General features: G+C 36.9%; 1 protein-coding gene across 3 annotated transcripts in view; it reads right to left on the bottom strand.

Annotated features, from left to right (window-relative positions):
• LOC103973012 (7-hydroxymethyl chlorophyll a reductase, chloroplastic) overlaps nucleotides 1–13,930 on the bottom strand; it is a 35,089-nt gene extending 21,159 nt beyond the window's left edge. Inside the window, exons 1-19 of one of the 3 annotated variants that reach the window (XM_065148946.1) lie at nucleotides 13,796–13,930; nucleotides 13,632–13,722; nucleotides 13,448–13,532; nucleotides 11,394–11,502; nucleotides 10,825–10,909; nucleotides 10,690–10,731; nucleotides 10,453–10,531; nucleotides 10,057–10,108; nucleotides 9,895–9,957; nucleotides 9,576–9,673; nucleotides 9,347–9,382; nucleotides 9,194–9,255; nucleotides 8,136–8,163; nucleotides 7,640–7,719; nucleotides 7,236–7,305; nucleotides 7,076–7,133; nucleotides 6,827–6,888; nucleotides 6,645–6,739; nucleotides 6,467–6,571 (exon numbers count right to left, since the gene is read on the bottom strand). In XM_065148946.1, coding sequence (XP_065005018.1) covers nucleotides 6,478–6,571; nucleotides 6,645–6,739; nucleotides 6,827–6,888; nucleotides 7,076–7,133; nucleotides 7,236–7,305; nucleotides 7,640–7,719; nucleotides 8,136–8,163; nucleotides 9,194–9,255; nucleotides 9,347–9,382; nucleotides 9,576–9,673; nucleotides 9,895–9,957; nucleotides 10,057–10,108; nucleotides 10,453–10,531; nucleotides 10,690–10,731; nucleotides 10,825–10,909; nucleotides 11,394–11,502; nucleotides 13,448–13,532; nucleotides 13,632–13,722; nucleotides 13,796–13,868 — 1,362 coding nt within the window. In that variant the 5' untranslated portion in view covers nucleotides 13,869–13,930 and the 3' untranslated portion in view covers nucleotides 6,467–6,477. Of the gene's footprint in view, nucleotides 1–6,248; nucleotides 6,572–6,644; nucleotides 6,740–6,826; nucleotides 6,889–7,075; nucleotides 7,134–7,235; nucleotides 7,306–7,639; nucleotides 7,720–8,135; nucleotides 8,164–9,193; nucleotides 9,256–9,346; nucleotides 9,383–9,575; nucleotides 9,674–9,894; nucleotides 9,958–10,056; nucleotides 10,109–10,452; nucleotides 10,532–10,689; nucleotides 10,732–10,824; nucleotides 10,910–11,393; nucleotides 11,503–13,447; nucleotides 13,533–13,631; nucleotides 13,723–13,795 lie in introns of those variants that run through there. The other 2 variants (XM_009387470.3, XM_018821246.2) reach the window with 2 other exon arrangements.
• Nucleotides 13,931–14,160: the final 230 nt, after the last annotated feature.

Raw genomic sequence — 14,160 nt, forward strand, 5'->3', positions numbered from 1 at the left:
GATTTCTTCTGATGGACTCCCAATAGGCTCCCGATCTTCTGGTGAGTTCAGCGAGTAGCCGAGCCTTCTCGGTGATCTCCGCGAACCTCCGACGATCTCTTCGGCAGACTTCCGAAAACTCCGACAAGTCCCCGATTTCTTCTCGGTTGGTTCCGGCAGCATCTCCGACGAATCTTCGGACTCTCGAACACCCATCGAACTTGACTCCGGTAGACTTGCCTTATGTCTTTAAGCTATCGTAGTTAATCCTGCACATGTAAAGCAGAAGATCGATCTAGACAATTACTCCTAAGCAATTAATCAAGTTGTCTGGCATGTCATTGGTCTCTCAACGCTTCGTCCAATTCTTCGGCGCATCGTCCTCTCTTGCGACCTATTGCCCAATCGGATAGTTGACTCTGCAACTCTGATATCCTTGGCACAATACCCGCTCTTCTTGGCCCAATGCCCAAATCCATGGCCCGAAGCCTTCTATCGATACGTCGACCGATCCACCGGCTCGACGTCCAATCTTCTGACATGTTCCTCCGGCACAACATGATTTTCCTACTTTAATTGTCTCATCCTGAACGAAGCATCCTGCGTCACTCAAAACGCAGATTAAATCATAAACACATATCAAGTGGTTTCATCATCAAAATACGAGATTCAATAGTATCGACAGAAGGCTTCGGGCCGTGGATTCGGGCATTGGGCCAAGAAGAGCGGACATTGTGCCAAGGATATCGAAGTTACGGAGTCAACTGGTCGATTGGGCAATAGGCCGCAAGAGAGGACGATGCGCCGAAGAATCGGGCAAAGCGTCGAGGGACCAATGACATGCCGGACAACTTGATTAATGCTTAGTATTAATTTTATAGATCGAAGTTTGTTTTACATGTGCAAGATTAACTACGATAGCAAGACATGAAGCAAAATGAAGTCCCGAAGTCAAGATCGAGATCACGTTGGGTGTTCAAGAGTTTGTCGGAAGTTCTGCGGGAACCAGCCGAGAAGTCACGGAGCTTGCCAGAGAAGCTCGTCGGAACTCGCCAAGAAGATCGTTGTGAAGTCCGGGAGCTTACCAGGAGTCCGCCGGAACATTACGGAGAGTTCGTCGAAGGTTCGTCAGAAGATCGCTGGAAGCTCGCCGGAAGAATTGACATAGGGATTTGTTTAGCTTAGAATATGTCTTAGGAATCGTAGTTAGCACGTAATTGGGATTAGATTTGGGCCAACCCAATTAGGGGCCAACTAGGCCCATGTAAGAACTGTGTTAGGCCCAATAAGAAGCCCAAATAATGCCCCAAGAAGACTCACCGTCGTGGCACAGTCTTTGAGACTGTGTCAGGCGGTGGTACCGCTAGTTTGGGTGGTTGTACCACCCCTAGCAGGGTGCCAGGTGGTGGTATCGCCCAGCACAGCCTCCCAAGCGGTGGTACCACCAGACCTGGGCGGGGCAGTGTGAGCCAGACTGACACTGGGCGGTGGTACCGCCCGTGCTAGAGGAACCCGAGATGAGATGTTTTTAGGCTCCAAGTTTGAATCAACTTGAAGCCTATAAATACCCCTCTCATCCCTGGTTGAAGAACACAAGTATTGAGAGCAAAAAAGTAAAACGTTGTTGCAATCTTGTGTGAGCTCCTCTCATAGTTCTAAGTGTTAGAATAGTTTGAGAGAGGAGTGAGTGGGGTGTAAGGGTTATCTCCTAAACCCGGTAAACGAAGAATTGAGTTGTAAAAGGGTGTTGGCCTTCGCCTATTGAAGGAAGGCCTCTAGTGGATGCTAGTGGCCTCGACGGAAGAGGAATCAGAGGAGTGGATGTAGGTCACGATTGACCGAACCACTATAAATAGATGTCTTCTCTGGTTTGCATTTATTCTTACTATTACCTTACTACAAACCTCTTCAATAGCTTACTGCCTTCAATACTTTTTCGTACACTTTCAATCTAAGCATATTTTCGGAATCGACTTTTACGTCGTAAACACTTTTATCATACAAAACATTTTTGAAGACGTGGTTTTATCTGCTGCACTAATTTACCCCCCCCTCTTAGTGCCGACCCTGATCCTAATAATCCTAATCGAAGTATCCTGCGTCACTCAAAACGCAGATTAAAATATAAACACATATCGATTGGTTTTATCATCAAAATCCGAGATTCAATAATCTCCCCCTTTTTTATGATGACAACCAACCGACGATGGAGTTAACCTTAACTCCCGGAGTTTAACCTAACTCCCGGAGTTTAACCAAACTCCCCCTATCAATATGCTTTATTGATAGAAACTCTTGGATTCAAAAATTTATGCAACATGTCATGATAAAATCCTGACATATAATCAATCAACAAACTTCTCCCTCTTTGTCATCAACAAAAAGGAGAAGTTCCAACTCTCATGGGTTTAGAGATATCTAACTTTAAATCGTTGCATGAAAAACATAATATCAAGTTTTATCATCATGCAATTTGAAAGCTAGCAAATTTAAGGATGTTCAAGAAAGCAACTCTTGCTTCTTGAAATATGCAAGTTGCAAGCTAGCAAATTTTTGCTTCCTTTGCAATGTTTGAGCTAGCAATTTTGCTTCCGTTGCAAAGTTCAAGTTAACATGTTTTACATCTTGAGATAGGCTAGATAGCACTTTTGGTATGTAAATCTATAGTATGCAAGCTATCAAATTTTACAAATAAATGGTTAGCAAAATTTTACATCTTTTGAGATGTGCAAGATGGACTATTTTGCCTCTTTTTGAAATGTGTAACTTGGCAAACATTGCTTCTCTTGAGATTTGCAAGATAGGACTTCTTGCTTCCCTTTTTAGATTAGCAAGCTAGCAAGTTTGCATCTTTTCGAATTGTGCAAGCTAGCAAATTTTCTTTCTAGCACGTTTTGCTCCCACTATGTCATTGTCAAAAAGAAGGGAAGACCCTTTATTTCATACATTCAAATTATGACAAAGGTAAGGTAACAAAAGATGAAAAAATCAAGATGTGAATATCAAAACAATTTTTCATCATGAATATTTTATCATTGCATGCATCATTATCATAAGTTAAAGTATTACATGCATAATTCCAAATCATCATGTATATAGAATATAAAATCATCATTACATACATGATTCCAAATCATCATTTATTTCACATCATGATGGTACCAATTTTGTCAAATTACATCCTGCCATACATGATCGAAACTTCTTATTTGTATACATCAAAACAAATTAATGAATATTTCATGTATTCATATCATCACATAAGGAATATCAAGAAGAATTATTGGGTGATGAGATAAATATTTCATAAATACAAGGAATTGCATAAAAATCATATCATGAAATATTTGAACAAGTGAATACGAAAAGGCATGATTTCTTTTGAAAAAACCTCCTCATAAATAATCAAAAGAAAATCTTAGGAGATCGATTAACGAAAAAATCTTGATTCATAATAAAGTTTCATATATTGAATACTGAGAAATCAAGATGATAATTCAAAAAAAAACATATCACAAGTTATATTCAAGAGAAAAATCATCATTCATTTTCAATTCATTTAATTTGTCAAATCAACATTTCTTGGGTATGCATGATATCAAAACATGGTTTCAAATCTTCAACATATAACATGCATAAATTTAAAAATCGAAAGGAGAATGGAAGAATTCAAAGGTACAAATATTTCAATCTTCTCATAAACAAATGAAGGATCAAGTCATAAATCCAAAATTCCATGAATCATTTTGATAAATCTCCTTTTAGATAAAAAGATCATCAAAGAAAATCTCATGTTATTCCAAGAAATCAAGATCATGATTTTGATAAAACTAATTTCAAAATCATTTTTATGGTTCACAAAATTCATAACATAAGTAGATTCATGATTTCATTGATAACATATTTTTCCTTTTTTATGTGATACATTTTAAGTGATTGATTTCATATAAGCATGCTCAAGTTTTTCGTATGAAAACCATATGTATATACACATCATATGTATATATACATATCAGACTAACTAGGTAGTAATCAATTAAACTCTTTAATTAATTTTAGATTAACTTTTAATCAATTGGACTTGGATTAACCCTTAATCTAATTTGGCAAACCTTCGCAGAACCATGGCACAAGGCGCCACTAGCGACTAGGAAACCTTAGCCGTCAAGGTTCCCCTTATAGCCAAGAAACCCGAGCCACCAAGGCTGCCTTCGGCTAAGTAGCCCTCGACCAAGGCTATAGGGCAGTTGTTGCCATCCTGTTTTGTCATATCTTATGTCGAGAAATTTTTAAATGACTAAACACTTCATACGCCACAAACTACGCTGTTCTAATGTCAATTCGATGAAAACATAACTAGTTTACGAGAAACCGATTCAACACAACATGTAATCAATAATCTATCATCGCACGAGCAGCCTGGCTTTGATACCACTATTGAGAAACCTTAGATAGCATCACATGCACAGTGAAAAGTAAAAACAAAAACTGGTTTCTCAAAACAATTTTATCGAATCATCGTGCGATGAACGAGAGCGTAAAACTCAAAGCGACAAAAACCGTGTAAGGGGTGTAAGACGTTCTCACCTAGGGGAACTCGCATATCCCTTAATATCACTGATCCTAGACTATGGATGAAAGAGCTCTCGCAAACTCCTCTCTAGCAATGATCCACACGATGGACGTAGCAACAACGCACCTCCTCGCACATCATGTTCTTTCCTTGTGATCGCGCACCACCACGCAACAGCACACAAGGAGGGATCGATCCCTTTTGTTGTCCTCTTGGCACTGAAGAGGGGCAATCGATTGGAGGAATAAGGGGGGAGGAGATGAGGAGGGTGGCTAAAGGGGTCCAGCCTATGACCCTTAAAGTCTCAACTCCTATTTATAGAGAGCCTCCTTTAACTAATCCCAATCGATCCTGCCTTAACGGGTATTGGATCTTCATCCAATTACTATGGCTTAATAGATATTAGATCCTCATCCAAGAACCAATCTAAGCTCTATCGGGTCTCTCCCAATGATCCATTAAAATAGGGGCTTATCAGATATCTCATATCAAATCCTCTATTCGTCGCATTGTTCATTATAAGTGTATGATCCTCTAGGCCTAATATCGAATTGGTCGTGAGTTGCACTTGTCATAACTCTTTTTGACTCAATGAATTATTACCCTCATAATAATTCGTTGAACTCATCGACTATGGACATACTATGCCACTAGGCCATAATCCCCAAATGGTACAAAGGATCTAATCTACTAGACTTGTTTGCCCTTAATTATCGTATATACATAGTTCATCATCCATCTAATATCCTAGATATCATATACCTTGTATAGTACTATCAAGCCCAAATAAAATCTATCCGAGTCTCACTCTAATCAGATTCTCCCAAAGAACTCCTACTCTCTCAATTTGAATCTCACGCTTATCGAAGTCATCATGATCCGACTGACCCTAATCAGGGATTTGCTTAAGTGAGAACATACGAGATATTCCTTTTATGATACTAATAGTGGATAATCCTCTATTAACACCTAATTGCCCATGTAAAGTTGATTATCATTCTCAATGATCGTCTATACTAGATCGGGAACTTCCAAACCAATAAGTCTAATAATAAAGAATGGAGTACTCAAATAAGGCATCTTTGGTATCTCAAATCTAAGAACTAAATAAACAACTGAGACTAAGACTATAGAATCGTCGTATGACGATGAGGTATCATTAATTATCCAACATTTTTAAGCGGATCATTTAGTGAACTCATTTTTTAATAAGCACCTGCATTAACTATGAGACTAGTTGCCTCTATCATATTAACAAGTATATAGCACACTAATATGTTTGATTATCTCGATATCACTCTTTAATAACCTATGATCGAAAATATTTAAGATCTATATTTAAATATGAATTGATCTCGTTATCATGATTTCATCATGATCCAATTTTCATTGCATAGATCTAAGGATATCATAATATATTTATCATCAATATAAAATAAAAAATATGGTTCATTTGTTATAGTAAACTTGTCGAATAAAGTTTTTATCAAGTAAGCGAGTGGAACCTCATGTTTATTCCATGTATTATCTCACGACATTCAAATAGTTGAGAAGTTTTATATTGCATAATTATGCAATACTTGTATACAGAGGGAGCAAATTTTCTAAACACTAATCACATGTACTGTACAATTTTGTTTAATTTAAAACAAAAAAAAACAAACATAAGATTTGATATACCATTTTAGAGATATAATTGGACAGCAAGTTCAATTATATGTTTTAACTTAATGTTGAGAATACACTGCACGGAAAATTCTTGGACATCATCTAAAAACACAATATAATGCAAATGCATGCAGCACACAACCATGACATATAGTTTAAAACCTCGACAAAACACTACTGATCAAGAAGACTAGCACAGACGACTGTACAGATTCTTAATCATGCTTTATATTATGCAGAAATTACCATCCATGGGATCAATCTTGTGAAAGCATCTCATAAATTTGTCCATCATCATTATAGCTTTCAACAATTTTCTTGGCGTATGAGGGAATGTGCCTTTCAGCTCTGCTAGAATTGAGATAATGTATATATAAGTAATGGTTACCTCATGCATTGTGGTGGCAATATAACGAGTTTATACCTTTGTTTTCCCCACTGTCGATGAACATACAAGTAGTTCCTTATTGTGTGGTAATCCAACGAGTAGCGACCAAATTCCAAACCTTTTGGGCCAATCTGAATCAGAACAAGTGTACATATGAGCTTTGAAGTGTATATAATTCGGATCAGCATATGACTGTCACACAGCAAAGCCACACTCACCAAGTTGAGCATAAATGTTATGATATTTCCAATGAATTTGGGAGCTGGCTCAGGACCTTTCCCTTTAAAAGTATCAGAATTGAAACGGATGTTAGTGATTTACATTTTAGTTCTCCTGGAGATCCACAAAATATCACATAATTCGGAACTCTAAAATAGGATAAGAACACATCAACATGGACGTTCTCAATTTACCATTTCTAGTCATAAGGAGGCATAATGGCTAACAAACACTGAGCAACAACATACCAGATTTTGCTTTGTCATCAGCTTTAACTGTCTCCATAACAAATGGTTTTCGGTTACCCTGAAACAAATATTCAAAATTGGGGGAAAAAATATCAGCTTGATTTACTGTAGTTTCGTAGATTAATTTTTCCGATATTTGAAAAGAGCCAGCCAGGCATACACTGCTTGTTGTTGGAGTAATCTCTAAAAGTTTCTCCACCAGTTTTAGCATCTCCCTTCCACGTTCATTCCTGTCATGGAAGCTCCAAACAGTTAGTTGGTAAAGACATTTTGCAGCAGCTAAGTATTTGGCAATCCACAATTATATCCAACATCTTTGACAGACAGAAAAGAGGGGAAAAAAAGGACTATGGAAGCCACCCAGTTGGCAGAATAAAACTTTGAACTAGGATACAACCTTACCAACAACTATTACTTATAAAGCTTGTTTTAGAATTTTCAATTTCCATCAGCAAATGATTCCAAAATTGTACCGAATAAGCAAATCAGAAGTTTGCTATTTACACACTTTTGATTATTAACGATGCTGCTTTTGACAATGCATATGTACTTTTTCTACATTACCTAACAGTAATATATTGTGGATGTTCAGTCATGCTTATTCCGGCATACTTTGGCACACCCATATAGCCCACCACTAAGTCCTGCAATGATTCATCAATTTCATGCCAAAGAAATGGTAAATGTAGTGTCAGAAGTTTCTTCACATATAGCTGACAGATGAAAGAGCATATAAGATGAAATTGAGACTAAAAAAAATTTATTGAAGATATAGCAAGAAACCATTACTAATAAACTAAATCCATAGAGAAAAATAAAATAAAACTAGATCCAACATGGTCACCGCCTACTAGAACCAGCATATGATTCTATGTATAGAAATAATTTCCTTGAATGAAAATTTAGTGATCATGACGAATTGAAAGAAAGTCCACAATGCAAACACTGAAAGAACTCGACAAGGTGCAATCCAAAATTTTTATCATATCAGACACTGAATAATTTCTTACAGGGAAATTTAGAATGTAAATATTTTCCAAACAAGAAAAACCAAACTTACCGCTAATGCATTTGTGTAGTCAAAGCAGCTGCAGAACATACAGGTAAACAATTAGCAAGATTCTTTAATTATGCTGCAAAAGCGCAAAGATATGTACAAGTAGGCAATGCATGTTCACTTCATGGTTAATGAAACAAGCCTACAAATGAAATCATTCATCCTAACATGCAGGCTCAAGCAAGTCGAACAAATGGAACTAACCTACTATTTGTAACAATATCATAGAGTAAAACCAGTTAAAAATAAGCATGTCATTCAGAACATGTTGAGCATTTGGCAGAAACTAGGCTCTATATGAAATTAAGATTTTTTCTCGATAACACAACATTCAGAAAATTACAAAAATCAAGGCTTCTCAAAAGTAGAATTTTTATTTTTCATAATAATAAAACTTTTTCCAAGAAAAAAAAAACAGAGAGTATGTATTCAAGTACACTATTCAACTATGGTTGTGACTGACCCATTTAAACAAGTCACTAACCATCTCCACTTAGTGCAAGACAAGATGCTTTGTATAAGAATATTTTTGCTCTTAACTTGCCCACTCCCTATAGGATTCTGCTCTTACTAGATAATGGGTTACCTTCACATTTACCACTTGTATAATATCTCAGTATTGAGCCTCAAGGGCAAGCTTAGCACCATAGTTAGGTTGCTCTAAGAGAACCTATTGGAAACAGTCGAGCACCATACAGGTTACTCTCACGAAACACTGGATTCCTTGTATACTGGACCACACTTGTTTTAGTATAACTAGAGCTTATTTTTCAGAAAATTAGATGATATACACACCAAGAGCACCACTAGGAAGTGTCACCGACATGCACACGGTGTCCCTCAAACTACCTTAAATAACTCATATATTCAGTGGTGCTGGAACTTGCTTGTCTTTGGTTCCATAAAGTGATTGGTTAATTCTAACTAATTCAGAATTTCAAAGTAATGCAATGTTCTATACCTCTACAAGAATCTAGAACCTCCAATTCGAGCAAACTCTAAAGTTATCACAATTACATTAATTAGCAGAATGCCACAAAGAGAGGAAAGAAATGACGTACCTGTAGCAGGACGGTGCAATAACATCGACCAGTTCATTTGCTGGCAGGGAAAAGTAAGGCACCTGTTTTAAAGGAAGATTTAAATGCTAGTATATAAATAGCACAACCATTGAAATTATATGGTCAGGCTACCTCAAAGAAATAGCATTTTACCTCTTCAATATGGCCATCCAAATGCTTTAGGTGAACCTGATAAAACACTAGGTTATGTAATGTATAATAAGATTGTGACTAGAAAGTTAATTTGCCTACAGGTTGTTAATACTGTTTTCCTGATGACACATCATAATAAAAAAATTACTAATGCAAGCTACGAGGTATAGGAAAACTTCTTTCTTGTTGCTATTCTAGAAGGCACAATTGCTGAAAAAGAATAAGAAACCTTGTAATCTTGCATGAATTCATAATGCAGGACTGTCTCTGGCTCACTACTTGCTGCATTGAGGAATTTTTCTAGGCCTTCCCGAGTTCCATTATCCACTATGAATAAACAAAAATGAAATCAAAATTTTGAACTATTACATAACTGCACAGCCCTAAATTTGTTCCATATAAAAAAAATCTGCAGATGGAAAATGCAGGAGCTAAGTATCATGGACACTAGGTAGTGAGTTTTATCAAAACTGACATTTTAACCCAAAAAAGAGCATGCATCATAAGAAACAAACAAAAATTTAAAGATACAGGAAACTGCCAAATACCACAATTGGTGCCAAGAACATAAAGCTTGTCCAAGCTAAGGTATTTTTCAACAGATCTTAATGCTGCATCAAGAAATCAGTCTGCATCTCAATATTAGTGAGTTATAACAAAGCATGAACTACAAGTATTAAATCAAAACCTAAATAGAAAAATATATATACCTTGCACTTGACAACCTACTCCACAGAAAAGAAGGCGTTTTACTCCTGCAGCCTGTTACAAATTAAAAAACATAAAAAATGGTTTAGAACTACCATATCAAAAGTTTGTAATAATGGTATTTAAGTGAAATTATGCAATTATTGTTTAAAATCAGATCTGATTTTTGGATATATATGTGAAATGATGTATATTCAGAAAAGGTAAGGATGATCACACAAGGGAAAGCTTCATTTAATTGCATTAAATACATCTTTATTAAACGACATTCTGAACCCTAGGCTTTTTTAATAAAGCATATCTGAATTCAGTCAGGGTGAAGTAGAAAAAGTGTTAGATGAGATAACCACATAAGAAAAACATATTTCCTCAGGGTAATAAAGAGAGAAATACATCACCTCCACTAGGGCAAGGGTATCAAGGTTAGGAGATAATGTCGGCTTGACACCTTTTGCTGCATAAACTTCATCAGGGGTCCTGCCAAAAAGAAGTTCCATCAATTAACTACTTTTATAGAAACCAATCAGGAAACTACAATCTCCTAAGAGAGGTCCATAAGTTTATATCTCTAACAACAAAAAGAAAAGACCGAGAATGCAATAGATTCAACCGAACGTGATGCTTAAAATTCATACCTGGCTAAAATTGGCCTCGGAGTAAGCCTGTCGTCTGGATCACTGCAGCATTTGAAGGAGTTTTAATCTCAGTCCACTAAACACATCCTAAATGAATAGCTATTCTTTGGCATGAACACAATTTTATGCAACTACCTTTGCACACAAATGACAGCATCTACCATATTTGCTTTAAGCATTTCTACAGCAATTGTTGTCACAATCCCCGTCCATTGAGCTCCTAAAGATAAAATGATGAAACAAATTTGTATTCTGGAGAATTAATTAGGGTGCATACAAACAAATATGGACCCTTCAAGTGTGGAGAAAAAAGGAGTCACTACAGTTATATACTCACATTACAACCTGAAGGCAACTAGATGTAAATTATCAGAAACCAGTATCATTCTTTCAAAATATTGAGTTAACTGAGAGATCACCAGATAATTTTACTTTTTATGTTCCTAGCATGAAGTACAATAGCAACTAATATCAAACCAATAAAGAGCAGATTTAGTCTAATCAATAACCAAGTCAAATAAGTATATATAGAAACAGTTAGTCATTATGAATATTAACATGTCACTTGTGTGAAATGGAACTGCAGAATTATGCAAATGACAAGTTGAATTAGCATGATAGTAGGATATATGTAATAAAAGATATGATAAGAAGAAAACACTGCTTTGTTATATCTACTAGAAATACTGGACATGCAACAGTACCTTCTACAGGTTTTATCTTCTTAGCATACAATAATTGCTCATGAACGCCAAAGTAGATCTCATCAAATTCCACTGTTCTGGCTCGTCCATGTACTGTTGGTTCCAAAACCTGATGCAGGAAACCTTTATTCATAAAATTAGTCCACAGTGCATCAGAAATCTGAGCAATGATGCACTTTAATCACTACAATCATGTTTATTTTTGTCTCTTGTCCAATATGTATTCTGATAAAAAGGAAGGTCAACCAATGATTCAGACACCACAAATTTCGCGAGATAATATCACTATTCAATTATAAGCCAGTTTTAGCAAAATAAAAAGGAAAAAAAATAAAGCTTCAATTGAAGAGGAGCATATCATCCAAAATCCATCTCTTTGAGGCCTCCAGCCCCTTAACACTGCTCATAAGCAAAAGCGATGCAGGAAAAAGAATCTGTATATTCGTATTAAAGGTATCTTATGTTTTTACACAAAATTATAAACTGAAAATATGTGTCAATGTCAATCTTTTTTCCCAAAAATATTCTCAACAAATACCTCACTAAACATTTATGCTCCAAGAATATAATTTAATGAGAGTGGTGATCCTATATAAGCAGCAAGTTTCTTTTTTCAATTTACAAATCACATCAATCAGCTAAGTGATGAAAATTTTAAGGAATATCAACCAATTCTAGCAAATTCCTGCTTCATTTTATACTTCATTCAGAGTATTGAATGACATTATTACACATCTACAGCTATTTCAACATGATCTATGAACTCCGGTCATTGTTTAGGAGATGACTATTGATGAATCAGGCTTGATCAGCTAGTTGAGACATAGTGCATTAGCAAATCCAATTAAGTTTCATTTCTTCATACCTTAACAAACTGACAAATTATCATCAGAAAATCTATTTAAGATTCCTTTCTTCAGACCTTTAACAGATTGAAAAATTACAAGAAAATATGACCAAGAAAAACAGATAGATGGAAACATAAATTGAATCTCTTTTGATGCATTAGAAGCTAAAAAGTATCTCCATGGAGTTTACAGTTCCTCTCTTTGTAAAATTTATTAAAAGGAAACTAAAAAATATTTCCTTCCAGATGGAAATGCTTGTGAGAAGAAAATAAATACTCTCTTAAGTTCATGAAGAGAACTATTTCATCAGTTGGGTTCTATCTAATTTCTCAACTTTGCTCTTGGCTCAGAATACTCACTTGCAAGCCCCAAAACAAACTTGTCATAGCAAACTCAAAGACTGTATATGATAAACTAAGGCTTCCACTTGCTACAGTGGTAGCAAGCATTTCCAAACCAGCAAACAAGGCAACTTTCAATCATGATTATATGAGCGAAGTCACTATGCTAGAAGTCAAATCACTCAAATATTTGAATAACCGGATCCAGTAATAAGCAAACCCAAGTTTTGCATGTATAAAGACAAAATGAAAACAAGAGATACTGAAACCAATAACAACCAAATCATACAAGACATTCACATTGTTCATCCGCATGTGGGTTATGTCCAAGGACACAGAAGACATCAAAATTCAGTAACAAAAACATAAGATTACAAGGTTGGAATACCTTTCCTTATAACAACGAGCAAGCAACACTAGAGGGGACAGCTCCATTGCCGCCAAACCCTCCACAATGGTGAAATCACACCTATGGATTACTGTAGATGCATGATCTCTTAGAGTAGCATCCGAGTAAGGGATCGACCTAAATCCTTCTTATTGAGAATGTGAACATCTGAACCTGACTCTCCTATGGGAAGTTTTGTGCATTCACAAAATACCGCTTAACACTAGGTAGAATTTATGTTGATGGATAATGGAGATTTTGGTATCATGAAAACAAAATTAAAAGCAGAACATGGAAATTACTAATAATTATTGAATTCTTGCAGCCCTCTAACCACAGAATCTAATTGAAACTCCTTCGATGGAGACACGATCATCCGAAGTGGGGAAATAAGCCAAGAATATTTATCCCCAACAACGAACTGCTAATTTTGAGGTCATTCAAAGCGGTGGAAGAGAAAAAATGGAAGCCGATCACCTCAATCCTGGACATGCCGTCGCCTAAGAACGCACACGCATCCTTCACATGGGCAATGTAGTAGGTATCGCAGAGCCCGCAACGGCTGCCCAAATCGACATCAACGACGGATAGAACCCGATCAAGAAATGAAATCGATTACGAGGTAGTAAAGAGAACTGAAGAGAGAAGAGGGAAGAGAGACCTGCAGTGGTCTTTCGCGGGGTACACGCCGCCGGGACGAATGGGTTTGGAGCGCTTCCGCCAGTCGTCCCTCAGCTTGGAGGTCTCTTTCTCTGTATCAAAAGATCGATCGTAAGAATAGTCGAGAGAAGGCAAAGAAGAAGAAGGGATGAATTGGAGTAGTACCTGCTGGTGAGGAGGAGGAGCAAGCGACGGAGAAAGGACGGGTGAAGGAGGAGGAGCAACACGCCGCGGCCATGGCTGAACGCGGGAGAGGGATCGAAAGCCGACCCCGTACGCTATCTTCTACACCAAAGGCAGCAACGTGTGGCTACAAATAGTTCGAGAAAACTTTGAACTCCGCTTGCTCAACGGAGCGGATGATGTTGATTGAACCCGTTAACCCGACCCGAAAAGTCGGGGCGCTACAAATCTGTCGACTGCGCTTCCAGCTTCGTTTGCTCGACGGAGCGGAAGATGTTGATCGAGCCCGATAACCCGACCCGAAATGGCCGAATCTTTTAACATTTTCTTGAAATACTTTCAATTAC

Source organism: Musa acuminata, chromosome BXJ3-4 (assembly GCF_036884655.1).
Source record: "Musa acuminata AAA Group cultivar baxijiao chromosome BXJ3-4, Cavendish_Baxijiao_AAA, whole genome shotgun sequence".
Classification (NCBI taxonomy): domain Eukaryota; kingdom Viridiplantae; phylum Streptophyta; class Magnoliopsida; order Zingiberales; family Musaceae; genus Musa; species Musa acuminata.